At 44.9% G+C, this 26,780-nt stretch overlaps 5 protein-coding genes across 5 annotated transcripts in view; all 5 read left to right on the forward strand.

Annotated features, from left to right (window-relative positions):
• The first annotated feature begins 310 nt into the window (after positions 1-310).
• Positions 311-3,255, forward strand: mgp (matrix Gla protein). The gene is given in 6 exon segments (XM_053443743.1): positions 311-378; positions 1,848-1,931; positions 2,050-2,079; positions 2,284-2,389; positions 2,663-2,714; positions 2,716-3,255. Coding segments are annotated over 5 exon segments (360 nt in total). The 5' UTR covers positions 311-378; positions 1,848-1,870; the 3' UTR covers positions 2,827-3,255.
• A 149-nt stretch (positions 3,256-3,404) lies between these two features.
• bglap (bone gamma-carboxyglutamate (gla) protein) lies at positions 3,405-7,488 on the forward strand. Its single transcript, XM_053443748.1, has 5 exons — positions 3,405-5,016; positions 6,206-6,336; positions 6,601-6,639; positions 7,161-7,245; positions 7,330-7,488. Exons 2-5 carry the CDS (start codon positions 6,273-6,275, stop codon positions 7,430-7,432), a joined length of 291 nt encoding a protein of 96 aa, XP_053299723.1. The 5' UTR covers positions 3,405-5,016; positions 6,206-6,272; the 3' UTR covers positions 7,433-7,488.
• A 2,542-nt stretch (positions 7,489-10,030) lies between these two features.
• Positions 10,031-11,313, forward strand: LOC128458755 (pleckstrin homology domain-containing family F member 2). Its single transcript, XM_053443721.1, has 2 exons — positions 10,031-10,388; positions 10,553-11,313. Exons 1-2 carry the CDS (start codon positions 10,142-10,144, stop codon positions 11,137-11,139), a joined length of 834 nt encoding a protein of 277 aa, XP_053299696.1. The 5' UTR covers positions 10,031-10,141; the 3' UTR covers positions 11,140-11,313.
• Positions 11,314-17,578: 6,265 nt separating this feature from the next.
• LOC128458780 (WW domain-binding protein 11) lies at positions 17,579-22,746 on the forward strand. Its single transcript, XM_053443751.1, has 12 exons — positions 17,579-17,743; positions 18,220-18,306; positions 18,697-18,728; positions 18,825-18,918; positions 19,093-19,292; positions 19,566-19,699; positions 19,794-19,954; positions 20,052-20,285; positions 20,455-20,580; positions 20,681-20,962; positions 21,099-21,284; positions 21,596-22,746. The coding sequence occupies exons 2-12, from the start codon at positions 18,243-18,245 to the stop codon at positions 22,264-22,266; spliced, it is 2,184 nt and encodes a 727-aa protein (XP_053299726.1). The 5' UTR covers positions 17,579-17,743; positions 18,220-18,242; the 3' UTR covers positions 22,267-22,746.
• A 618-nt stretch (positions 22,747-23,364) lies between these two features.
• Positions 23,365-26,780, forward strand: part of ddx47 (DEAD (Asp-Glu-Ala-Asp) box polypeptide 47) — a 4,138-nt gene continuing 722 nt past the window's right edge. The window contains exons 1-10 of the mRNA XM_053443689.1: positions 23,365-23,521; positions 23,682-23,775; positions 24,654-24,842; positions 24,943-25,014; positions 25,128-25,246; positions 25,365-25,436; positions 25,579-25,695; positions 25,836-25,982; positions 26,454-26,591; positions 26,680-26,750. Of these exons, the coding sequence (XP_053299664.1) occupies positions 23,387-23,521; positions 23,682-23,775; positions 24,654-24,842; positions 24,943-25,014; positions 25,128-25,246; positions 25,365-25,436; positions 25,579-25,695; positions 25,836-25,982; positions 26,454-26,591; positions 26,680-26,750 (1,154 nt within the window). The 5' untranslated portion in view covers positions 23,365-23,386. The remainder of the gene's footprint in view (positions 23,522-23,681; positions 23,776-24,653; positions 24,843-24,942; positions 25,015-25,127; positions 25,247-25,364; positions 25,437-25,578; positions 25,696-25,835; positions 25,983-26,453; positions 26,592-26,679; positions 26,751-26,780) is intronic.

Genomic DNA, 26,780 nt, shown 5'->3' on the forward strand with positions numbered 1-26,780 from the left:
ACGTCCCTGTGCCAGGACCCCATCACCCCCCCCCCTCCCCCCCCCCCTGCTTGTTGTTCTCCCCCCCGTCCCCATGGGAGTCTCAGAGAGAGAGAGAGAGAGAGAGAGAGGGAGAGGGGGAGAGAGTGAGCTAATGCCCACGGTTATGATTAAGTGTTGGAGAAGAGAGGGCTGATAGAAGGAGAGGGGAGGAGAGAGGGCGAGGGCTAAAGGGGGGAGGTGGTAGTTGGGGGGGGGGGGTCGGGGGTCGGGGTTAGAGAATGAAGGGGAGGGGGGGGGGGGGGGAGTGAGGTGAGTATAAAAGCCCTGCTCCCAGGAATTAGAAAAATATTCCCCCGGGAGAGATATTTCCAAGACTTTCATAATTTTCTTCTCACGGTAAGTTCATGACAGCAAATCAACTTTCTACAGTCAGGTGAACAGCAGAAGAAGAAGAAGAAGAAGAAGAAGAAGAAGAAGAAGAAGAAGAAGAAGAAGTTCACAGCCTCAGATCGAGTTCTGCTGTCGCTGCTCAGTTTCTTTTGTGAGGGTTTCTCAGATGCATGTTTTCAGAATTTGTTTTTAGTGGAATGCTTCATCGAGTAGTGTGTGTCTGTTCGTGCTCTATGAGGAGTGGGGGGGGGGGGGGGGGGGGGGGGGGGGGGGTCCTCGGTTTTGGCTCAAGAAACACAACCAGCATCATTCCAGTGACTTTTCCAGTGAGGTTGGCAAAATTCTGTCTGGAGGGAAGAAACGCTGTGAAACCCACCAGGACCCCCAGAGACTCTGAGGGTGTAAAAACTCTGGAGACGCTGCTGTCAGGCACCTCTCACACAGACACACACACACACACAGACACACACAGACACACACACACACACACACACACGTATACAGCTGTGTCAGTCGTTGGCCGTTTTCTCTCTGATCCTCGGGCCCCAGACTTTGCTATGTCTGTGCCCACTGGTTCCACTTGAATCCAAGATACGCCTGAGGGCCCTGATGTAGATGTTGTGAGTGTGTGGTGAGTGTGTGTGTGAGAAGGTGTCACGGATTTGTGTGCGTTTGCTTATATGTGTCATGAATGCAGCTATTGATGGTGAGAGAAAAGGAGGTGCGCTGAAACAGAGTCTCGTCCAAATCCCACAAACAGAAGATGGGGATGAAAAGCTTTCATGCACTGCAGGCATGTGAATACTGCTCGTGTGTGTGTGTGTGTGTGTGTGTGTGTGTGTGTTTGAAACATCTGCCGCTGGCTGTTTGTACAGGTGTCGCACACCTTACGCAAAGTCATACATGTGCAGATGTGTGCAGTGCGTGGGCGTGTGTGTGTAGATCCGACCTGCTTCTTTATAATTACAACTCAATCTCCCTGCATTAGTGTAAGTGCATTTGGATTAGTGTGTGTGTGTGTGTGTATGTGTGTGTGTGTGTGTGTGTGTGTGTGTGTGTGAAGAAAACACACAAACCACCTAAGGACGCTTGTTTTCAGCCTCTCGTGATATTAATCTTTGGTTTGTCACCTCAGATGCAACACGTACATGTATATATATATACATACATACAGGAGAGTGTGTGTCTGGCTGCATGCACAGAACCACAAGCACATATATAGAGACTTTGAGCCGACATCAATCTCAGCTTGTGGTTGTTTGCCAACAAGTTCTGAGGCGTCTGAACCCCCCCCCCCTCTAGTTCCTTTTAAACTCGTATTTCTCCCTCTTTGCCCAAATCTTATTTTTGTTCCTCTCTCCTCTCTCCTCTCTCCTTTCTCCTCTCTCCTCTCTCCTCTCTCCTCTCCCCTCTCTCCTCTCTCCTCTCTCCTCTCCCCTCTCTCCTCTCTCCTCTCCCCCTCTCTCCTCCAGCAGACAGGAGGACAAACAAGCCCCAGATGAGGAGCCTCCTTCAGTTTCTGGCGCTCTGTGCAGTGGCGTCTGTGTGCGTCTGCTATGGTACAGATCCCCCGCCCCCCCCCCCACACCCTCACTCGACCCTCGCTCTCATTCATAACCTCTAATACGTGATTCATCATTTTTATGCTTAACCCCCGATTCCATGTTTTCCCCTCAGAGTCTCATGAAAGCACAGAATCCATCGAAGGTGATTAAATGTTAAATGTCTCTCGTTCACGGGAAAAACATGCATGCACTTCTAACCCCCCCCCCCGACTCGGCCTGCTCCACAGTGTGATGTGTCTAATCCTCACTTCACCCTTCACTAACACACACACCCTCATCCTCCTCTCCACCTCCGACTCAATTCATCGAGGGATTTCTGTCTAGTAAAGTTTTTTTGCGGTTCCAGATTTGTTTGTGCCTCCGAGCCGAGCCAACTCCTTCATCTCACCACAGGGGGGCAACGTGTACAACCAGCCCCGAGGGAACGGCCTCAACAATTACAACCTCGTGAGGTATGAAGCACACACACAACCACAGACATGCACACGGAGCGCAAATCACTTCCTGTTTCTAACGCCAATGGAAAACCACAGGATTGAACCATTGAGACAAAGCCTAATTAGAGAATTAAACATTCCCACATGCTGGGAACCAACACAGGGAGCCTGAGGATGGAGATTAATGCCTGACTGAATTAAGATTGTGATATAAAACAAAACACAAGTCACTGTCTGTTTCATTGGTGACCTTTGACCCCTCCACCCTCCCTGTCCTCACCTGTCCAGGAAGTTCAAGTCCCCGGCGGAGCGGCGTGCTGAGACCTGTGAGGACTACTCCCCCCTGCCGCTACTACGCCTACCGCCACGGGTCCCAGCAGGCCTACCAGAGGTACTTCGCCTCCAGGGCTCAGCCCCAGAGACCAGCGCCGCCCCCCGTCCGTCGGTACTAAACCCAGAGTATCCGTCTGACCGATGCAGCAGCGTCGACACCCATCATCCAGAAATCAATGTATAACTACTTTTATATACTGTGTGTAGCGTGTGCGGGCCTCGTCTGGATGTGCAGTAAAAAAACACATTTTCTAAAGACTGAGGTATCCGTCTCCTGACAACCCGTCATTATACCCGTGTAGAAATTCATGGCCCATCTCTTGTGTAATCTCAGGATAACTTTAATCCCATATTATCACACCTCCCCAGCGTTTATGTGCTTTGTGTGACGTGTGCTCCGAGTGGTCTGCTCACTCTCCACTAACCTTCTCTTACGTTATCTGCCTACTTATCCAGGCCGGCACTGCTGTCAGTGATTACTCCCACTGCTTTGGAAATAAATACATGAAATAAAAATCCCCCCCCTCCTCACTGGGTTTTTGTCTAAATCCTGTTTGTGCAATTTCTTCGACCACAAAGTTGTGTGAGAACATTCAGGGTTTTGGTGCCAGTGTTTGAAATGAGTGGCAGATGTTGACAGTGATAGTGTCGGTCCGACTGCTGTGGCTCCTCAGACGAGATGGGTAATCTCAGTAAGAGACGACCGGGGGGGGGTGGAGATGTAGATATTACACAAAAGTGTTTTTCCTACTTGGTTTCCAAAAGGAGTTTAACAGAATGGTACGGCCTGGAACATTACTAAAGATTGGACTTTACTGAAAATAGATTTGTAGTAAATTGGTTTAGCAAAACTTTAATGCTTGTTCTCCCCCCCCCCCCCCCCAGCAAATTGTTCTGGATATATCAAACAGTTCAGTTCTTGTTTTTTAAGAAAAACACTGATGCATCAATGCACAAGCAGCATGTTGTGTAGTTGTAGCTGGTGGAAAGTTGAGGTGATGGTGGAAGAAAGAGTTCAAGGTCCTGCTTTGAAGTGCTGGCTGTGCAGTAAAACGTCACCTGAGTGACATATCAAATATGATTTTTTATGAGATCGTTAATTCTGATGTGAATGTAAATTAAAGCTTTGGCGCTGAAGCTAATTTTAACTATTTCTTTACAGCCTAAGGGACGAAGCCCTCAGAAGGTTTCAAGATGAATCTGATGAGCAGGAGATGATTCATGTCAGAAGAATGAAAAATAATCTGAATAGTAAAGTTCTGATGCATAAATTTGAGTAATAATACAAAAATTCCATTAATGTAGTTACAGCTTTAACAGTTGTTTAAATGAAACCACATGAGAAGCTTAGAGGAGAATAAAGGTCAAATATTATGATCTTAAAAGTAGTGGGGTGTGTATAAGGGAGAATAATACAGAAAGTTCAGCTTAAAGTATAAACCTTTTCTGCAGCACAACACAATCAGTTATCAGTTACTTGCAGCATGTGTTATGTTGTGGGGTTGAAACAAGGACACAAACTGCTGGAAGCATAACAAGCATTTTCCACGACTCGTCCAGATCTGGTGTCTGCGTGTCTGCAGTCTCAGAAACAAAGACAGGTCGCTGCAGATGTCAGCGAGGCTCAGACCGAGGAAGTCATATCACATGTTGGTTCTTTTGGCCTCGGATGTGTGTAATTAAAGTCGTCCCGAGGTCGAATCCTTGAAGTTTCTCACTGGGACGAGACAAAGCACAGAGATCGACCCAGACGGGGAAATTACAGCTCATGTGAAAACAGCCCAGAATCTAAAAAGGACGAGAAAGACTGAGAAAAAATCAACAGAAGACATATTCATCATAAATAATGTGACTTCAAAGAGCTGGTAGCTGTAGTAATGTGTTGAATAAGGTCTCTAACTCATTATAGCACAACATTAACGATGATTGTGTCAATAAAATACTGAATAATAACATGTTTATTAAAACGCTCAGACACTTTTCATGAGGAACATTGTGTCTTAATCCAGATTGAACGTTTCACTCACTGTTTGAGGCTTCATTGGCAAACCAGCCACTTGTTATGGTAAAAATATCTCCCCACATTCCCAATTACCGTCCTGCAGATCTTCAAACGCCCTGGATCGGTTCCTGAATGTTTCTCCTTCACGCAGGAAACTCTGCGGCTCGTAATAAAAGAGAATGCAGTCGGATTGAGATCAGGTCACATGACGTGGAGCGGTGGTTTCTCTGCCTTGTTGACTTGGGGACGCAGACGTGAGAGAGTGTGGTTCAGGAAAACTGAGACCTCTCCAGGCTGCCAGCTGGAGGTGCATTCAGGAAACCCTTTATTATTATCATCATTGAGCTGGGTTGTGTGTGTGTGTGTCTGTGGGTGTGTGTGTGTCTGTGTGTGTGTGTCTGTGTGTCTGTGTTTGTGTGTGTGTGTGTCTGTGTGTGTGTGTGTGTGTGTGTGTGTGTGTCTGTGTCTGTGTGTGTGTGTCCAGGTATTACTCATGCTGTCAGAACCTGAATCTATCCCCATAACTTAAATAATAACATTTTAAGGTATAGACATGTTTTAAAGTTACATTAAGGTTAGTTTAGATTTGGTTAAAGTCAGGTGAAGATTAGGGTTAAAATCAGGTTAAGATTAGGGTTAAAGTCAGGTTAAAATTAGGCTTAAAGTCAGGTTCAGATTAGGGTTAAAGTCAGGTTAAGATTAGGGTTAAAGTCAGGTTAAAATTAGGCTTAAAGTCAGGTTCAGATTAGGGTTAAAGTCAGGTTAAGATTAGGGTTAAAGTCAGGTTAAGATTAGGGTTAAATTCAGGTTAAGATTAGGGTTAAAATCAGGTTAAGATAAGGGTTAAAATCAGGTTAAGATTAGTGTTAAAGTCAGGTTAAGATCAGGGTTCAAATCAGGTTAAGATTAGGGTTAAAGTCAAGTTAAGATTAGGGTTCAAATCAGGTTAAGATTAGGGTTAAAGTCAGGTTAAGATTAGGGTTAAAATCATTTTAAGATTAGGATTAAAATCAGGTTAAGTTTAGGGTTAAAATCAGGTTAAGATTAGGGTTAAAATCAGGTTAAGGTTTGGTTAAAGTCAGGTTAAGGTTAGGGTTAAAGTCAGGTTAAGATCAGGGTTCAAATCAGGTTAAGATTAGGGTTAAAATCAGGTTAAGATTAGGGTTAAAATCAGGTTAAGATTAGGGTTAAAGTCAGGTTAAGATTAGGGTTAAAATCAGGTTAAGATTAGGGTTAAAATCAGGTTAAGATTAGGGTTAAAGTCATGTTAAGTTTAGGGTTAAAGTCAGTTTAAGATTAGGGTTAAAATCAGGTTAAAATTAAGTTAAGGGTTAGGATCAGACACGTATATAAAATATGATGTTTTTGTGGAGTTGTGTATTTCTGTGTCTGTGTGGGTGTGTGACACATGATTCCCTGACCAATCATGTGTCCATGTCAACGTGAGGGCCGCATCAATCAACCCCGAGTGAATCTATGTATATATGTGTCCGAAGGAGAGAGAGGAAGAAGTTCTCTGGTCTTAGTTTACTGTTTGATTCAGCGACGAAGAGGAGGTGAAAGATGAAGACTCTGCTCGTCCTCGTTCTCTGCTCCCTGGCTCTGGCTGTCCACTGTGTGACCGACGGTAAGAGCTGCACACTGCACGGGGTTAGGGTTAGGGTGAGGGTTAGGGTAAGGGTTAGGGTTAGGGTTAGGGTCACATGTTCTTTAAACACACTAAAGAAACATTAGATTATTTCAACTTTAAGATCTTTGCAAGGTTTAGAAATCACGATTGACGTTACTAACGTGATATGTAGTGAAAGGAAACATTTAAAGAAGTGACACGGTTCAGTTTTTAATAATTAAATCAACAATAACAATTTTTTAATATTCATGTTTTAAACAGAAAGGGCAAATCCTGTTGGTGACCACCCTGCTGAGGACGGTAAGATCCCAGTTCAACCATTTCTATATTTATTCTATTACAATTTATGAAATCATTTCTTGTGTAAGACAGTCACTGCTTTCCTGTGATGTTTTCTTATTATTATTATATGTATTTATTAGTGTGAGTATCTTCTGCCTGCTTTGACCGTCAAATCACTTTTGAAACACGATTTTTAAAGTTAAAACACATTTTTAATTTTAAGGTTTTAAATTCCACAGTTAACACGGAAAACATTTTCATAACTTTCCAGTGCTACTTACATAAAATGTGAAAGGAACCTTGACAGTTTGTTTGTTTGATATCTTATTTAATACAAGTATTTAAATGAGAGCGCATCATTCATATTAATACATTTATCTTATGGACTCCATAGACTTGTTCTTGATTTCTGCTGAGTTGGTATCTTCCAGATGGATTTTAGTTTCCTGATCTGATGGAGTGATCCCTCTGTGTTGGTATTATTTCTTTCTTTCTTTCTTTCTTTCCTCCTCATTCTCTTTCTTCTGCCTGATGTGCAGACTTGTTTGTGGAGAAGGAGCAGGCGTCCACCGTGGTGAGACAGAAGAGAGCTGCAGCAGAGTTAACACTCACGCAGCTGGAGAGGTATAACACTCTGAGTCTAACAACACACACCAGGTTGTTTTCAATCTAACTCATCGAGTCCTGATCGATTGTGTCTCTCCTCAGCCTGAGTGAAGTGTGCGAGACCAACCTGGCCTGTGACGAAATGATGGACACCAATGGAATCATCGCCGCCTACACCGCCTACTACGGACCCATCCCCTATTAGAACCATCAGAACCATCGCTCATCACAGCCGTCCCTTCTTCTCTTTGCATTCTCACCTTTGAGCTGAACTTTGTCTTTGCGGTTTTTAAAAAAGGTCCCAAAGTAAAGTTCCACAAATATAAAAGATGGAGTCAGCATGTGAGTTTATTCCCCCCCCCCCCCCCTGCATCGCCCCTCAGTGTCTCCGTCAGTTCAGACTGTGGAGTATTGTGATGTTATTGAATAAAGATAAATAAAAGCTGTGTGAGTTCTTTCATTAGACCCAAACCTGAGATACTGGATGAGTGAGCTGGACATTTACCAGCAGCCACCACTAGATGTCCCTGTTGAACATGAGCAGGTCACAGAGGAGTTAAAGAAGTTAAAATGCAGATTTGAGGTTTGTCTCCTGAAATTCAATATGAAACTTAATTTCCCCCTTTTTTCTGACCTGCAAACAACAAATCAAACTAATTAATATGTGTTAAACCAGGGGTTTTCAACCAGGGGTCCGCGGCCCCCTGGTGGTCTGCGACGGCATTGCAGGGGGTCCGCGAAATTCGCTTTGATATTTCAACACATTTCCAGATTACTCTTGAATATCGTAAAAATATTTAAAATAAGAAAAATATGTCTAAAATAATATAAAGGTGATGAGGGGAACCTTGAAACCGGCTTGGGGCTAGAAACTGACAGTAGTTTTCCCCTGTGCATGTGTGTTAAAGGTAGATGTAGAAGAGCGGTTGAGCTAGGTAGAAAAGGGAATCATTATAATTTTATCCATATTTACCAATCTGGCAGAATTCAAGATTAGATTTCATACGATTCTTGTCATGAAACATCTAAAAACATCAACTCTCGTCAGATGTGGGTTTGAGGTTTGTGTCGGTTACAAAAGTTTGAGAGCCACTGATAAACTTTTCCATTTGGTCCCACAGCAAAGTTACATGTAAACACTCTGAAGGTTTTTTCCACGATGAGGCAACTTTGTCGGGTTGAAGTCCACACGCGAGGGAAAACATCTGGAAAGCACCTGGAGTCTGTGAAAAAACAAAAGTCATAGAAAGTCGTCCTGTGTCCACGGTGCAGCCCCCGGCATGATGATGCCTTGTTGTTGTTTTAGTGGATCGTGGCTCTGTGCCATCGTGGTGATGTTTTCATGAAGACCTGAAGAATCTGGTCCGACAAGTCTCTAACTCAAACTCACTGTCACCTGTGTCTTCATCCTTTATTTCCACATCCAGTGTCATTAAAGGGACAGTACGTTGGATTTAAGAGGATAAATAGAAAACATATATAATGTTCATAGTAGTATTTGATTTGTATATAAGCACCTGATTCTGTTTTCATTACAATGAGCCCTTTATGCTGCAGCCCTGTGCCTGGTGAGCCAGTGGGCACAAGGCTGGAGCCCGCTGCAGTGTCCGCAGGTTCGATTCCAACCGACCCTTTGCTGCATGTCTTCCTCAAAAGGTGCTGAAGGGGGCTTTTCCGACCATACTCACCATTTACCACACGGGCCACTGAAGGTTCATGACCAGATTACACAGCCTGTTTGCCATGAAAGGCCAATGCTTGTTTTTTGCATATTTGGGCTAAAGTAGCTATTTTGAAAGAGGGCAACTTTAGGCTCAGAATTATTAATCTTCATTCGTTCATTGTCTCACTCATTGTCTGTTTTGTCACTGAGGTGAAATGAGACTGGTTGAAAATACCTGGTTTGGAAAGTCCGGAGCTCTCTCTGTAATTTTCCCCTTTTTAGCGACTAACTTTATTTCCTCATCAGAAAGACAGGAACAGACCAAACCCTCTTTTTTTCCTGGAACTGGTTTCAGAGCCAACGTTAACAGGAAGTGTGCGTGAATAAATTAAAGTTAGTAAGTTCTCGTTCATGCATCAGTGTATTTTGTCTCTGCAGTGATTGATTTTTTTCTTTTGTGTGAACTGAGCTTATGATTCATGATTAAAAAATATCTCCTCCTGTGCAGTTATCACTACTTCTGTTTTATATTGAGTTAGAAAACATGTTTTTACATTATTATATCATTTCATGCTTATATCAACTGTAAATATCACAATTTTCACAACTGCTCAGATGCAAACATACAAAAGAAGGTTGATGAAACGTTTTAACTTTTGTGTTCATACATAAAGAAGCAAAACAAAAGTGAGTTAAATTTCCAAAGGCGTATTTTATATAATTTTAAATATTTTATTGCATATTGAATATGCCATGCAATGATAAAAACATTTCATCATCATATTATTATTATTATTTATTTGCACGTAACATTAAATATGAAAGTAATCCATTACAATAGTATAAGCAGAATTCTACAGCTGATATTGATCAAGCAGTAGCTAATTTTATTAAATCTTTATTTGTAATTGGGTTATAAGTTCAATCATTCATCAAATAAACTGCTTGGAATCAAAATGAATTTAAACGTAAAACTATGTAAACACAGATTTGAAGATTAATCTCTTCAAATCTGTAAATCTACTTCATTTATGTTCTATCCCTGCTGTTGTGTTGTTTTTTAATTTCCAGATTTTTTCTTTCTACGTTTACAAACAAAGATTGAAATTTAGTTCCCGCCTTTCTCTTCTATTTCTGGTTTGACATGTTTGTATTTTTCCAGGAACCCTCGGAATTTCCCGTTACGTCATCATCAACCTGATCTATAAATCTACCTCCTGCTGCTCTGTGCACTTCATTCATTCCGACACAATGATGGACAAGGTAACATTCGAGAGGGAGAACAGCGAGCGGATCCAAGCCGTGGAGAGTTCGTTCGGTCCGACGAGGAGGCTCCCGTTCAAACAGGATCGGGTCCTGGTGGGGGAGGGCCACCTGATGAAGCAGGGCCAGCGGAGGACTAAGATGAAGGCCTTCTTCCTCTTCAATGACATCCTGGTGTACGGCAGCATGATCCTGAACGGCCGCTGGCACAAAAACCAGAAAATCATCCGCTTAGGTGAGTTTAAGAAACCAGTGCATTCATAATGTGATTCATAATGATGGGGCACACGTGCAACAAGAGGCTGCAGCAGTCTTGATGCAGTTATGTTTTATTGGCACAAAGTTTACAAATTCCTTTTTGCATTCTTATCAATGTGCTGTCTTCATTGTGGTTTTCAGAGGACCTCCAGCTGGAGGACATGGAGGACAGTGAGCGTTTGACCAACCAGTGGTTGATCCGTACACGAACCAAGTCCTTCTTTCTGTCGGCCAGCTCATTCGAGGAGAAGCGGGCCTGGATCGACCACATTGAAGAGTGCCGAGCCAAAATGCTGCAGGGGGGCAGCTGCCAGCCTGGCTCCACCTTCGCTGTCTCCTGGATCCCGGACAAGGCCGCCTACAAATGCATGCGCTGCTTCACCAAATTCACACCAATGAACCGTCGACACCACTGCAGACAGTGCGGCTTCGTGGTCTGCAACTCGTGCTCCAGCAGGCGAGTGGTGATCAGCCACATCCACCCCAAGAAGAAGCTGAGGGTCTGCAGGCTTTGCCACAAGAGGAGCACAGAAGAAGAGACATCCCGCCCACGAAAGAGCAGCTCAGAGGAGGACGATGTGGAATCCTCCAGTGGTGAAGAGAACGAGTATGAAACGATGTCGAGCTGCGTCCCCAGCTACTGGCTCGACTCCCACAGTGGAAGGTGGGGAGATATCGGCAACTACACGGCCCACACGGCACTGCTGCTCCCCCCAGGCTACATGTAAACACACCCAGACTGCTGCAGCTTCACTGAGCATCATATTCAACTGGGACTGGATTCATAACAAAGAGTTTTGAATGGACTATGGACTTATTTAATAGAAACACATGAAATCCTTGTACAGTACATCCCTCCAGAACAAAATATAAAGTGTCTCCTCTGGTTTGCATTACTCTGACATGAAGCTACTGCAGATTCTTGTTTGAGTGATTTCCTCAACTTGTGCACGTACAACAAACATGCATTGATCTGTTATACCGATTCTTTGCCTGTTTGGTTGCGAGGTGGAGAGCGGTGGTGGTGGGGGACAGGAAATATAGGTTTTTGTCGTGAAAAATATTTCTCTCTTTCTCATTGTTTAAGTCACTGCAACAGATCGAGGTCTTTCCTCAGTGTGTGCTTTTTTTAAAAGACAATAAAATACAAGAAAAGAAACGACAACTCGCTGCCGCTGCTTCTGTTTCTGACTCTTTGCAAAGAGCTGAGGTGGAAAGTTCACACGTGCAAACTCTCTCAAACTTGTGGCTTAACTGGTTTCATCTGAAAATAACAATAACTGAAGCAACGTCAGATCCATTTGAATCGTGGGTGAGGCAGTTGCATAAGCAGTCGGAGTAATTGTTGCACAATTTACCGTATACAGAGTCCTACCTGTTGGCTTTCTGGTAATGAGGAACAAGGAAATGAGAGCTATTTTCTTTCAAAAATACTTTTAACTGCAGTACCACTGTGTCCAAAAGGGTACAAACAGGAACTTTAAGTCATAGCTCATCTTGTATTATTTAATTCATTTCAATCAGTTTTTCTTTTTTATATCTCATTTAGACTTTGTAAATGAAATCCACACTGGGCTCCTGTTCTAGGCAAATGAGGGGGAGACTTGTTTTTAGACATGAAACCACAGAGACAACTTCACATTGTGAAAACTCACTCAAAATTAAAGCTGACTATACAAATGGCGACATCTGTTGATCAAGAAATGAAGTTGCACATAATATTATGCAGAAGGATTTAATGAAGGACAGAATGAGCCCGAATAAAAGGAGAGTCTGTAGGATATAGTGCCGCGCACTAACACTGTTCCGGGTTCTCAACAGTGGCGGAGGGTTACACAAGGTGTTCAATGTGAGGCGTCTGGGAACGCACTTGATGCTGCTGTATTCTGGAGCTGAGGCACGCAATAAAGAAGTCATCTCATTACCTTCATTCCGGTCTCCAGTGGTTATAACAAACTATTACATGGTGTCAGAAGTGGTCCAATTCGTCATTTTGCCTGAGGAATATACACCGGGGTTTTTTTTTTTCTGAAGAGGAAGCCACAGCTAACGTGTATCGGGACGGAGACTAGCGATGAGAGAAAAGCTAACAGCTAACTGAAAATGGAACAGTTTAAGCTACCGTCGCCGTTGGTGTTAACCGGCAACTTGGGAGAAAATTGGAGACGATGGGAACAGCGCTTCCAAATATATATGACCGCGAGTGGTGCAGAAGGAAAGGACAAGAAGATCCAGGTAGCAATTCTACTGCATGCACTGGGTGAAGAGGCACTGGAAGTCTACAACACGCTTGAAAAGAATCTTGACAACGAGGATAATGAAACAGTGAGTGGAATTCTGGCAGCCTTCAAAGCATACTGTTTACCGAAGAAAAATACAGTGTTTGAACGATACCAGTTTTGGGCGCATCCTATAGCTGAGGACATAACAATTGAAAAGCATGTAACTGAACTGAAGAAGAAAAGTAAAGACTGTGAATTTGGCGCCTCGGAGAATGACATGATCAGAGACAAGATTGTGTTCAGCCTGAGCGATCAGCGCTTAAAGGAGAGACTTTTGAGAGAGCCTAATCTCACGTTGGAGAGAGCGATAGACACGTGTCGCGCTGCAGAGACCGCGAAGGCTCAGATACAGGCTATGGGCGCATCCAGAAATGAGACAGCGGTGCACGTGCTACACGAACGTAAAACATGGGACAAGCAAACACTGAATAAAGTGAAACCTTCAGCAACATACATGCAAAGCAAAGGACCGAGCACAATATGCCGAAATTGTGGGAAGTCACACCAACCACGCCAATGTCCTGCATATGGAGCAACATGCAACAAATGTGGAAAGCAGAACCATTATGCAAGAATGTGCAGGACAGGTCAGACACAGACACGGAAAACAGTGCACGAAATAGACACAGAATTAGACGGACTGTTTATTGGCACAGTGGGACTTGACCAACTACAATCCAGAAGAGACAAGTCCTGGTTTTCAAGCATAACAGTTGACAACATGCCTGTCCAGTTTAAACTGGATACAGGAGCAGAGGCAAATGTCCTACCACTTAAGGTATTCAACTCCATGGCGAGGGAGACCAGACGGGAGAAGAGTGGAAAGTTTTCTCTGAAACCAACGAAAACAGTGCTGATAGCGTATGGAGGGACGAGGATGGAGCCTGAAGGGACGCTCACGCTCACATGTTCGACGTCAAAGGCCCAGGCAGACCTCACATTTTACGTGTCAAGGCACTCCACCGTACCCATCCTCGGCAGGGACGCTTGTGAAGAGCTCAGCCTGATCAAAAGAGTGGACATCGACACATTGGCAGTGAAACATCCAGCGACAAAGGAAGAACTGATAGCTCAGCATCCATCAGTCTTCAATGGACTCGGTGAGTTTGATGGAGAATATCACATTCACACAGACCCCAATGTTGCACCAGTCATACATGGATGTAGGAAAATACCACTCGCAATTATGGACAGACTGAAAGTCACACTTGATAGCCTGCTGCAAGCTGATGTTATTGCAAAAGTGACTGAGCCCACATCATGGGTAAACAGCCTAGTAGTCACTGAAAAGAAAGACAAGAGCAAGCTACGGCTCTGTCTGGATCCCAGTGACTTAAATAAAGCGATCCTGAGACAGCATTACTCCATTCCCACGACTGATGATGTGCTGAGCAAACTGGCTGGGAAGAAAATATTTTCTGTGCTTGATGAGAAAGATGGTTACTGGCAGGTGAAGCTGGACGAGGCCTCATCGCGGCTGTGCACTTTCAACACCCCTTGGGGGAGATACAGATTCAAACGCATGCCTTTTGGAATCAAATCAGCAAGTGAAGTTTTCCAACAGCGCAACTGTGAAACGTTCTGTGACATTAAGGGAGTCCATGTCATAGCGGATGATATGATCATCGCAGCATCCACAGAAGTGGAACATGATGATATACTACAAAAGGTTATAACGCGAGCAAAAGAAGCAAATGTAAAATTCAACAAAGAAAAGATACAATTCAAAGTGAACAGTGTCAAGTACATGGGGCATGTGGTCACTGCAGAAGGAGTGAAGGCGGACGACACGAAAATAAGAGCCATCACAGCGATGCCGTCACCTGAGGACAAACCAGGCCTACAGCAAATGTTGGGCATGATAAAATATCTCGCTCAATATATCCCAGGTGAGGCCACCCTCACAGCACCTTTGAGACAGCTGCTGCGCAAAGACATGGTGTGGCTGTGGCAACACGAACATGATGAGGCTATCAAGAGACTCAAAGAGGCCCTTACAAATGCACCGGTGCTCAAGTTTTTTGATCCAAGGAAACAGCTTGTTATACAGGCTAATGCATCCAAGGATGGGCTGGGAGCGTGTTTGCTTCAAGATGGACACCCAGTAGCCTACGCATCAAGAGCACTTACTGGATCGGAGCAGAATTATGCTCAGATAGAAAAAGAGCTCTTGGCCATCGTGTTCGCTGTCAAAAAGTTTCATCAATACGCCTATGGCGTGAGAGTTATTGTCCAGTCAGACCATAAGCCACTGGAGAACATCCTGAGAAAGCCCTTGGGTGCAGCACCATCCAGACTGCAAAGAATGCTACTGCAGCTACAGCGATATGACCTGAATGTCATCTACAAGCCAGGTAAAGAGATGCTAATTGCAGACACTCTGTCCCGAGCAGTCATACAGGAACAAGATACATCAGAAGACGACATGGCTGATGAGAGAGTGATCTACACCTTGGAGCCCACGGACGCTCTCAGCACAGAGTACCTAGAAAAGCTGAAAGGTGAGACACAGAAAGACGACGCACTGCAACTTCTTCAAAGCACACACAGAAAAGGCTGGCCACACCACAAGAAACAGGTGGACATGCGAATGGCACAATACTGGCCCATCAGACACACTGTGTCTGTGAGAGACGGCATAATGTTTGCCGGTGACAGAATTATCATCCCGAATGTGCTGAGACAAGAGATGCTGCAAAAGCTACACATGGCGCATCAAGGAGTGCAGAGAACAAAAGCACTGGCAAAAAGACATTTTTACTGGCCACGAATAGCGAGAGACATAGAACAAATGGTCGAGGCCTGCAGTACATGTCAACAGCTCCAGCCCAGAAACCAGAGAGAGCCGATGATTTCACATGACATTCCTGAGCTCCCGTGGCACAAGCTGGGAGCAGACATCTTCGAAATACAAGGTCAGTCCTACCTCTTGATAGTGGACTACTTCTCAAAATACCCAGAAGTATTGAACATTAGGGACAAGACCGCCCACACCGTCATCATGAAAATGAAGTCAGTGTTTTCCAGACTGGGAATTCCAAAAGAGATAGTATGTGACCATGTTCCATTTGCAAGTCAGGAGATGCACAACTTTGCAACATCATGGGGCATAACACTCACTCATTCTAGCCCTGGCTACGCACAGTCTAACGGCCTAGCGGAGAGAAATGTGAAAACGGTGAAGCAGGTGATCAAAAAGGCACAGCAAACAGGGACAGACCATCATCTTGCACTTCTCACCCTGCGGAACACACCTGTTACGGGTATGATCTACTCTCCTGCTCAAATGCTCATGGGCAGGATACTGAGGAGCACTCTGCCAAGCTCCAGCGCCATTCTCCAGCCCGCAGTGCCCCAGGATGCACACTCTGCGCTCCAATGCCTACAGAGAAGACAGCAACACTACTACAACAGAGGCACGAAGCAGCTTCCTGAACTGAGCCCTGGCAACACTGTGCACATGGAGACTGCACAGGGTTGGCGTCCAGCTGTAGTTACAGCAGGGCGAGCTGAACCTCGTTCCTACAACATACAGACATCATCTGGGCAACGCTACAGGCGCAACAGGCGTCATCTGAGGAAGACACCCGCCTGCACCCAGGTGAATTCAGGCTCAGGTTCGGACTGCGAGGATGAGGATTTGCCAGGTTCGCCATCTACAAGCACAGCAGAGACTATGGACTGTAATTCCTCATCCACACCAGGCCTGACTCAAACCAGGAGTGGCCGAGTCATCAGACCCCCCCAAGAGGTTCGAAGACTTTCAAATGAATCAAAATTAAGGACTGTGGTAAAATGGCGTAAACGCAAGCTTACAGTCTAGTCTGTATGAAAAAAAAACAAAAAAACAAGGGAATGTAAAATGATTTAAGTTGTGAAATGTTCAGTGTGGAAATGGTAAACTGTTTACGGTAAGTAATGAGGTCTACTTGAAAAGTGAAATGCTTGAATATCTGAAATGTTCTCTTATGATATTCTTAGTTAATTATTGTGTTCTTCTTACAGAGAGATAAACAGATAGATGTTATTTAGTCAGTTTTGTTGATGTAATCCTATTAGAAGAACAACAAACTTTGTGTTGATATGAGTTCATTAGTGCATCAGTTTAATTTCATTTGAGGTTGTTAAGCAGTTAAAATGATGAAGTTTATCTCCATGTTAAGAAAGGAGGATGTAGGATATAGTGCCGCGCACTAACACTGTTCCGGGTTCTCAACAGTGGCGGAGGGTTACACAAGGTGTTCAATGTGAGGCGTCTGGGAACGCACTTGATGCTGCTGTATTCTGGAGCTGAGGCACGCAATAAAGAAGTCATCTCATTACCTTCATTCCGGTCTCCAGTGGTTATAACAAACTATTACAGAGTCACTGTTGTTTTGTCGGATAGAAATAATGCACAGAGTATATAAAGAACATATTTGTATACAACATAACTCGTGATATTAATACTTTTTCCACTGGATATTGTAAACTTGCTGCGTCATTTGTGTAGGTCTCCATCTCATCACCTCCTCGTCACACTGACACCACAACAGACAACCTGAAGTCCTCACACTAATAACAGTGCAACACATTATTATATTTCACGATGCAAACTTTATCTGAAAACCTATATCTTGACTTCTGGCAGCTCTCATCCTTTCTTCTCATCTGTATGGCTCCTGTCTGACTGATGCACAGTGGCTGTAGTTACTGACTGTGACCACCAGGGGCACAATTTACACCCCAATTTTCTTTTTTACTTTTTTAAATAAAATAAATAACTTGTGAATAAATATGAAATCAACAAACATTCAAAAACACAAATAACTGCTTGTAATTGTAAAAAATAAAATGATGATTTTGTTTTTATGAGGAGTATACCGTCACTTCCGCTCTGGCTCGCGGCAGTAAACATGGCGATCGGCTAGCGGAGCCTCTGTGATCATTCAGTCCTGAAAGCTTTGGTTTTCTCTGCCCGGGCTCAACGAACCAGCCGCTTTCGACCCTCGCTGCTCGGGGGGGTGTTGTGCGGGGCCGCGGGCTCTTCTGGGTTTTCTGTGAATAAAAGGTAAGGTCCAGTTTGGCTCTTCTGTGTAGCTGTGGATGCTAACACGGGCCTAGCTACAAGTGCATGCTAGCGCTGCCCCTGAAGCTAACTCAGTGCACGAGCTGCTCATCTACTGATCTGTGACAGACTCTCTCACCTCATCGGCTTCTTAACGTGTGTTAGTCACTTTAAATAACTAATCAAACTTTCTCTAGTGTTTGATTATCAACTTTATGTTAGCTAGTTAGCCGGGGGGAGCTAGCCGTGACACTACAGAGTTGTGCAGGGATCTTAATTAGGCTAAATTGGTTTTATATCTACCAGGATCGACCCTACAAGTATATGCAGTAATATTATCTGTGGTAGAGTTAATTAAATGTGCTCTGGAACAAATATACTTCCTGTGCTTCCACACTATCTCCCCTTGTGTCTTTGAATTGTTTGTGATTTGCAGATATGAAGTTAAAACTGTACATGTGGATTTTTATATTCTGCAGGGTGAAGGAGAAGCACCGGCAAAATGGGGCGACGTTCAACCTCCTCCACCAAGAGTGGGAAGTTTATGAATCCCACCGACCAGGCCAGTAAGTACTGATCAGAACCTAGAGCTGGTTCTTCTGGTTCCTACCTACACATGAAGAACTTGGATCCGCAACACATTGCACAAACTCATAAATATCAGCCCTACAAAAAAAAATGCCGGATTGTTTTTCATTAAGATCCGTGGGTTGATGAATCCACAGATATGTAAAAGGAGAGTGGAACAAAACTCAAGGATCTGCCCCCTGGTCTGAATTCACACTTGAATCATTTGGGTTTTTTACTTTAGTTTTTGCAGAATCCTGCTAACGAACAAACGACACAGATGAAAACATGTTCCTCCTTTGGGAAGGTGTTAATAATGACTGTTCATCTATTGCTATAAGACGTCAGAACATTAACTATTGTGCACTTGTCCTCTGCCTCCCTCGCAGGAAAGGAGGCCAGGAAACGGGAGTTGAAAAAGGTACAAACACACTATTCTCCTTAAATGTAATTTAACTAAAACCGTCACGTTACTGTGTTGTTAACTTCCTGCTTTATTTCTTAATGCTCCTGTTAGAACAAGAAGCAGAGAATGATGGTGAGGGCTGCGGTGCTGAAGATGAAGGACCCCAGACAGATCATCAAGGATATGGAGAAGCTGGATGAGATGGGTGAGAGGGCGGAATCACGTTGTTGCTGTTCTCTTGGCAATTGTGCATAGGAGGAACAATTTTGTATAAAGTGTATAAATACAAGTGATAGTAATAAACTAGTACCTAGAATTGACAGGTAACTTGCAGTAATATCTGACCCGTAGTAAAGATTTCTTGTAACGCCTTCAACAGAGTTCAACCCGGTTCAGCAGCAGCCGCTGCTCAATGAGAAGGTTTTGAGGGACAAGAGGAAGAAGCTCCGTGAGACGTTCGAACGCATCGTGCGTCTGTACGACCGAGAGAATCCTGAGACCTACGATGAGCTGCGCAAGCTGGAGCTGGACTATGAGACCAAACGAGGGCAGCTGGCTCTCTACTTCGATTCAGTCAAGGTTTGTTTGTGTGGAATTATTTGGATCTTTTTTCAGTCACTGTGCCTTTCTGGGATCTGTATGGATTTATGTGAGAGGATGTAATTACGCTACTTCCTTAAAAGCTAATTGGGCTATGATATAAAAACATGAAAATGTGGTGTTAGGCGTGAAGCCCCATACAGCGTGTGTCCAACTCAGTATATTGAGTTTTACAATATTGTAGAACTTTTACACTGCTTTGGTTGTGTGCTGACTTTATTTTCTAACCTGTGTGTATCATCTGTTTTTCAGAACGCAGAGTCAGTGGAGGTCGACAGCATCCCTTTACCAGATATGCCTCATGCCCCCTCCAATATCCACATCGGGGACATCCCACTACCAGGAGCTCAGCCTCCTTCCATCCTGAAGAAGGGCTCCACTTTCGGGTAGGTCATGGGCTGTCTATGGAAACGCTTGCTGCAGGTAAACAGCTGTGTATTAACTGGGCCACTGAGGTAATTCTTCCCCTGCATCTCCCAGTAAAGGTCCTCTCTCGACGGGACCCGTGCTGTCCACGGTGCCTGGTGTCCCACGTTTACCTCCAGGAAAGAAGCCCCCTGGCCCCCCACCCGGGCCTCCACCCCCACAGGTCCTGGCACTGTACGGCATCCCATCTCGACGACCGTACGGCACAGACGCCGGTAACACGCAAACTGCAAATAACAATAATGATAAGAAATTACTGCTCATATTTATGCACATTGCTCTTGACTAACTTTTGCTCTTCCCCCCAAACAGAACCTTCCATTCCTGGTTTAGAAAAGGACCTGATGGACTTGGGAAGAGATCGGGATAGTGGCAGTGACAGCGACAGAGATCGGGAGGATGGGGACGACGACGACAGTGACTCTGAAGAGGACAGTGAAGACGAGAGAATCGAAGCCGGGGACGGGGACGTGAGGATGAGTGTGGACCGGCCGGACGATGAGAGAGAGAGGGACGAGGATCGAGACAGAAATGAAAGGCATCCCAGTGAGTGTCTCAGAAGTTCTGCTGCATATGTTTGGAAGTTGTCAACTTGAAACTGTGAAACTCACTTTGTTGGTACAATACATGACCTGTTTTCATATCCTGAAATGTTATTCTGATTAGAATTTATCTTCTTAAACGAATATGTTCTTCTATCTCCAAATTACTTTAGGTCGCAGTGTACGTTTCGCAGAAGTGGCCCCAGAAGTGGCCCGTGACGGAAAGAAGAAGAAGAAGCGTCTGGTGAAGAAGACCAAAGCCATCACCCCCCTGCAGGCCATGATGTTAAGGATGGCAGGTATGATAGTTGAATAATGACACTCCTTGATACTTGCTAAGATATTAAATCTGCTTTCTATTTCTGATAATGTGGTGCGGTGTTATTTCTATTTCTTCAGGTCAGGCAGTACCTGAGGACGGAGAAGAAGAGGAGGTAGAGGAGGAATACACAGACGAATCCGACAGCTCAGACATCGAGGACAGGGGACCGCCAGGGGACAACCAGTCCCACCTCATGCCTAATCAGCGTATGCCCCCCCCTGCTGGGCCAGTGGGACAGCAAGGGCCCCCACACTTGCAAGGTCCACCAATGACTGGGCCGCCCCCACTGGGTCCCCCACCTGCTCCTCCGATGAGGCCTCCTGGTCCTCCCTCCGGCCCGCCGCCCGGCCCACCACCAGGTTAGACTCGATATTAATACTGTATTTTAAGTCTGAACTGGATTCTGTAGTAAACTGCTGAACCTATTTTAACGATGTGCTGGTTATAGTCATGATCCATATTCGTTATTTAATTAATGCTTTCTGTTATCTTAAGGTGCACCTCCCTTCTTGAGACCTCCTGGTATGCCTGGAAGCATGAGGGGTCCAATGCCTCGTCTTCTACCTCCTGGACCTCCACCAGGTCGACCTCCTGGACCTCCACCCGGCCCCCCTCCTGGCCTGCCTCCAGGCCCCCCACCACGTGGACCCCCTCCCAGACTACCACCCCCAGCCCCACCAGGTAGGCATATGCTGTGCATATAGTGTGTGAAGACGTATATATATGTAAATGCATGAATGAACTGTGGAAACATTACAACATTGTATTGTCATGCTACATGGCTGGAAAGTGCATATATTTATTTGAAATACTTTTGCTGCCGAGCTGCAATGAACCTCAAACCAAAGCAGTAAAACGTGTGACTTCTATATGTCAATAAATATATGGAAGCATTCTATATGTATTACCTTATGGAAAATGTTACGACTTTATGTTATTATGAAAAGGAAAGTCTTGCATCACAATAAAATATGTCTCCCTTCTCCCTACAGGCATCCCACCTCCTCCCCCAAGAGCAGGAGGGCCCCCACGTCCACTCGCCCCCCCACTCTCCCTCTACCCTCCACTTCTCAACTCCAATGTGCTCAGTGCTCCTCCCAACATTGTTCCACGGCAAAAAGGCTCAGGACCCGGCCCGGACGGTTCACAGGGCAACATGCCACCCCCGTCCATGCCCATGCGGCCGGGTGGCATGCAGATGCCCCCTCCCCCGGGGACCGCTGGTGCAGGCGGCAACCCTGGCAACAACCCCCCCGGCCACCATCACACAGCCACCATCGAAAAACGAGCCAGCATTACCTCTGTGGCAGCCGCGGGGGGCAGCATGGCAGCGGGCGCCGGCTCCGGTGGGGCCACCATCTCTGCCAAACCCCAGATTATCAATCCGAAAACGGAGGTCACCCGCTTTGTGCCCACGGCGCTGAGGGTGCGTAGAGACAAGGGTGGAGCGATGCAAGGGGCCGCACCCGGGCCTATGGAGAGAGGCGGGGGTGGTGCAGGAGGACGGAGGGGAGATGACAGCCGGGGGGAGAAACAGCAGGCAACAGCTGCTGCAATGGGCTACGTCCACCCGTCCCAGATGGGTGCTGTGTCCCACCCCAACATGAAGACGAAGGACCAGGTGTATGAAGCCTTCATGAGGGAGATGGAGGGACTCCTCTGAGACTTGAGGGGGGGTCATACATTGTGTGGGGCTGTTTGAACAACAGGAGTGTGTTAGTTTTATGTATTTTCTGTGCAGAGTAATAGAGGTCGCTGTCCTCAAGGAATTCCACGAGATCAGTTCCACTGGTCCCAGCAGGCTCACCCTCATTGGATCTGGTCTATTATTTGTTGTATCTAGAGAGAATGTGAATTTGAATAGTTGGAAACATTTCGAATTTGTTGCTCTTCCATTAGAAAACCTATAAAACACTCTTTGCCCTGCACTGAGTAAATACCAGACTACCAGGTGCTATGTTGTTTTTTCTCTCCAGCAAATTGTGTCATTTGGCATAACTAGAAAAAGGTGTTTTGTATGATTGTTTTACTTGTCGATTTCCTTTTTTTATCAGTGATCTCTTTGACATGTTGAACATTAAAACAGAGGCATGGAATGTTTGAAACTATTTGACCTGCAGCTAAATAAACTCTTCAGAAACTGTTTTTACTTCATGTTTAATTTGAGATGTTGTCTAAGAGACACATTGACTAAATAATAATTTATAGCTTGGTTTTCATATTGTAGGTGTATATCACGTAAAATCAACTCTTTTAATTAACAATACTTTGTTTTTATGAGACCATTCTTTAAATCAACGAGATTATTTTCTTTCATCGTGAATAAAATACTTTTTTGGGATAAATGCTCTTTTGAGTTAATTTTCAAATTGTGAAAACAACCAGGGAAATGAAATTGTTTTTCTTAATCTGCATTTGTGTGTTGAACTCTCTAGGCCACCGTACAAACACTAATTTAAGATACGGAGCCGAAACTTTAACTTTACGTAAAATATAATCCAGGATTTGACTGATTTTAATGTTAGTTCTTCATCACGAAAAGAAAATAATCTGGTAAATTCAGAAATACGTAAACAACCAACCCTTATTTATTTAAAATAAACAGCCTAAAATGGAAATATCGTTAATTAATAAAACAGCAGATTTTGTTCTCATAAAAAAATAATATAAATTTTAGGTCCCCTTTAAAACACCAAATCCCATAAAGCATTGCGCGCGATGTGCGCAGTTTCCTCATGTGCGCACGCGCCTTGGAGCTGACGACACGTGGGTCTGCAAGCATCATGGCGGACGACATCAAGGAGGAGAACGTGAAGACGAACACAGAGGAAACACACGACGGCTCGAGCAGTGATGAAGATGAGGGTGAAGTTAAACCCATCGCGATCGAAGCCCCGGTGAAGAGCTTCAAGGAGCTGGTGAGTTCAGCACGGGAAGAGACGCGGTTAGCGGTTAGCATCCCGAGTTAGCCACAGTGTGCTAACCTCGCATGTAAACAGTGTGTTGTGAGACGTGTGTGTGTGGAGACGCGAGGGGCCTCTCGCTCAGGTGTTCACCCGGGTTCTGTGCCTCTGACAGGGGGTCACCGAGGTGCTGTGTGAGGCCTGCGAGCAGCTGGGATGGAAGATTCCCACTCCGATCCAGGTGGAGTCGATACCAGTGGCTCTGGAGGGTGAGACAACTGTCTGTCTGTAAATGTGACTGTCTGTTAGTTTGTCTGACTGACTGACTGTCTGTCTGTAAATCTGACTGACTGACTGTTAGTGTGTCTGCTAGTCTGAATGTTAGTTTGTCTGTAATTCTGACTGACTGACTGTCTGTAAGTCTGACTGACTGTCTGTTAGCTTGACTGACTGACTGTCTGTTAGTGTCTGTTAGTCTGACTGTAAGTCTTACTGTCTGTCTGACTGTCTGTTAGTGTATCTGTTAGTCTGTCTGACTGTCTGTCTGTCTGACTGACTGTCTGTTAGTCTGACTGACTGACTGTTAGCTTGACTGTCTGTAAGTCTGACTGACTGTCTGTTAGTTTGTCTGACTTACTGTCTGTTAGTGTATCTGTTAGTCTGACTGCCTGTCTGTTAGTCTGACTGACTGAATTAACGAGACAGTTCAAAGTCCTTCGAGAAGCTCTCGTCTATATCACTTAAAAACACAAGTGTAATGTGATATTTGTGTATTTGTACACTGGTGTGTGTATTTGATGACAATGTGGCACAAAAAAACAGAGATGCAACATCTAAAAGAAGCAAACCAAAACAGGATGCCCTTACATGACCTGAAACATAAATCAACACAACAATTCAAGGTGGAAGGCGCAGCTTTAAGAAACCGCGTCCATATATGATAAAGATATGAAGATTGTCCGTGATTCAGTGTCTAACTCTCTTTTATTTAATAAACAATAACAACCTCAGTCAACCAAGTTTTAGATCGAGGCCCAGTCTGACTTCCTGAGCTCTGAAATGACCTCCTGGAGTTCAGCTCTCGTCTTGAGGCACAAAGTGTCTGCTCAGAATTCAGGACTCACTCTGTCCGTCTCTCAAACCTCAGGGAAGGACGTGATTGGCCTGGCAGAGACCGGCTCAGGGAAGACGGGCGCCTTCGCTCTGCCCATCCTCCAGTCGCTGCTGAACTCGCCCCAGAGGCTCCACACCCTCGTGCTCACGCCCACCAGGGAGCTGGCGTTCCAGATCGCTGAGCAGTTCGAAGCTCTGGGCTCCAGCATCGGTGTGAAGTGCGGTACGTGTTGTGTTTGTGTTGTGTTGATTGGAGGTGGGCTGGTGATGCACAGGACTTTGTGTGGGTCTCTTCTGATTTCCTTGTCTTGTTTGTGTTGCAGCTGTCATCGTCGGTGGGATTGATATGATGTCCCAGTCGATGGTGCTGGCTAAGAAACCACACATTGTCATCGGTGAGTCCACATGACGACTCAAACTATTTCTTTAACTTTCTATGTATTCCCCATTTCAATCAGCTGATAGCTGTAGCATCCATGTGAGGATAAGTCATGACGTGTGTTCACAGCCACACCCGGTCGGCTGATCGACCACATGGAGAACACCAAGGGCTTCTCCCTCCGAGCGCTGAGGTTCCTGGTCATGGACGAGGCCGACAGAATCCTCAACATGGACTTTGAGACTGAGGTGGGTCGTCACATGGAAACAACCAAAACACACAACTTGCATTTAGAGCTGGAGTCAACCAAAGAAAATCAAGAATGAATATAATGTCTAATCTGAGACTGTGGAATCTTATTTTCAGGTGGATAAAATCTTGAAGGTGATCCCCAGAGACAGACGCACCTTCTTGTTCTCCGCCACCATGACGAAAAAGGTAGAGAGACACTGGATTAACACAGAGAACAGCTTTGTTTTTGTGTTACTGGTTGTTAGCGCTGCAGATACACAACACCACTTGTGTATCTTCCCTTGATTTCCCCCCAGCACTCACTTTCTTTTATTTGTTTGTTTTTCAGGTCCAGAAACTCCAGAGAGCCGCTCTGAAGGATCCGGTGAAGTGCTCAGTATCCACCAAATACTCCACAGTGGAAAAACTGCAGCAGTACTACATCTTCATCCCATCCAAGTACAAGGTGGTACACACAGAGACGTACTTTCCTGTTTCATGTTGTACAACTGAGATCGTATACTGCAAACAGTCCGTCCCCTGTTGGCCACGATACTGTAACTAACCTTTAACTGTGTGTGTGTTTGTGTGTTTGTTTTGTGGCAGGACTGTTACCTGGTGTCCATCGTGAACGAGCTGGCCGGTAACTCCTTCATGATCTTCTGCAGCACCTGTAACAACGCCCAGCGGGTGGCGCTGTTGTTAAGGAACCTTGGAATCACTGCCATCCCTCTTCATGGTCAAATGAGTCAGGTAGAGCTACAGAGACACACAAACACACACACAAACACACACTCACACTACAGAAGAGGGCTGCACAAGATCTATCCACTCTCAGTATTTCTCTCAGCTCATGTGTTTCTGATGAAGCTCATTTCTGAAAATGCTGCTGATGCTCAGACCTCTCCACCGACAGCAACATTAATTATAAGACCAGGTCCTTACTGTTTGCAGAGCTGTCCGCTGTGATGCCTGCAGTGTTTAGTAAAATCAATAAGACCGAAAAATTAAGTCTACAATTCTCATTCTCTGTCATAATAGACAAAGGTTTTTAATACTGCTTCAGTGAAACATCAGCATTTTACTCATTTAACATTTTTTGCAGCCAGCATCGTGTGAATAGCTTCTGCTAGAACAGCACATTATAGCTCATTATGATGTAATTTGATTCTGTGAGTGATGACCTGTCCCCTCTCTCTCTCTCTCTCTCTGTGAATCTTCCAGAACAAACGACTTGGAGCGCTGAACAAGTTCAAGTCGAAGTCTCGCTCGGTGCTGCTGGCGACCGACGTGGCGTCCAGAGGACTGGACATCCCCCACGTGGACTGTGTCATTAACTACGACATCCCCACTCACTCCAAGGTACCGAGCAGCTGACCTTCACGCTGCTGTTTTAAATGTTAAATTCTTTTTTGGGATTGATTTGAATGGATTCGTCTTTTCCTCACAGGACTACATCCATAGAGTTGGTCGAACAGCCAGAGCCGGCCGGTCTGGGAAATCCATCACCTTCGTCACCCAGTAAGAGCTGGATTCATTTTCAATTCTCTT

This window comes from Pleuronectes platessa, chromosome 16 (genome assembly GCF_947347685.1).
Source record: "Pleuronectes platessa chromosome 16, fPlePla1.1, whole genome shotgun sequence".
Classification (NCBI taxonomy): Eukaryota; Metazoa; Chordata; class Actinopteri; order Pleuronectiformes; family Pleuronectidae; genus Pleuronectes; species Pleuronectes platessa.

Coding starts and splice junctions, on each gene's coding strand:
- bglap (XM_053443748.1), top strand. CDS start 6,273: ATGAAGACTCTGCTCGTCCTCGTTCTCTGCTCCCTGGCTCTGGCTGTC. Junction 6,337..6,600: donor TGTCCACTGTGTGACCGACG/GTAAGAGCTGCA, acceptor TGTTTTAAACAG/AAAGGGCAAATCCTGTTGGT. Junction 7,246..7,329: donor ACACTCACGCAGCTGGAGAG/GTATAACACTCT, acceptor GTCTCTCCTCAG/CCTGAGTGAAGTGTGCGAGA.
- LOC128458780 (XM_053443751.1), top strand. CDS start 18,243: ATGGGGCGACGTTCAACCTCCTCCACCAAGAGTGGGAAGTTTATGAAT. Junction 18,729..18,824: donor GGAAACGGGAGTTGAAAAAG/GTACAAACACAC, acceptor TGCTCCTGTTAG/AACAAGAAGCAGAGAATGAT. Junction 20,286..20,454: donor CAGAAATGAAAGGCATCCCA/GTGAGTGTCTCA, acceptor AAATTACTTTAG/GTCGCAGTGTACGTTTCGCA.
- LOC128458755 (XM_053443721.1), top strand. CDS start 10,142: ATGATGGACAAGGTAACATTCGAGAGGGAGAACAGCGAGCGGATCCAA. Junction 10,389..10,552: donor CCAGAAAATCATCCGCTTAG/GTGAGTTTAAGA, acceptor TGTGGTTTTCAG/AGGACCTCCAGCTGGAGGAC.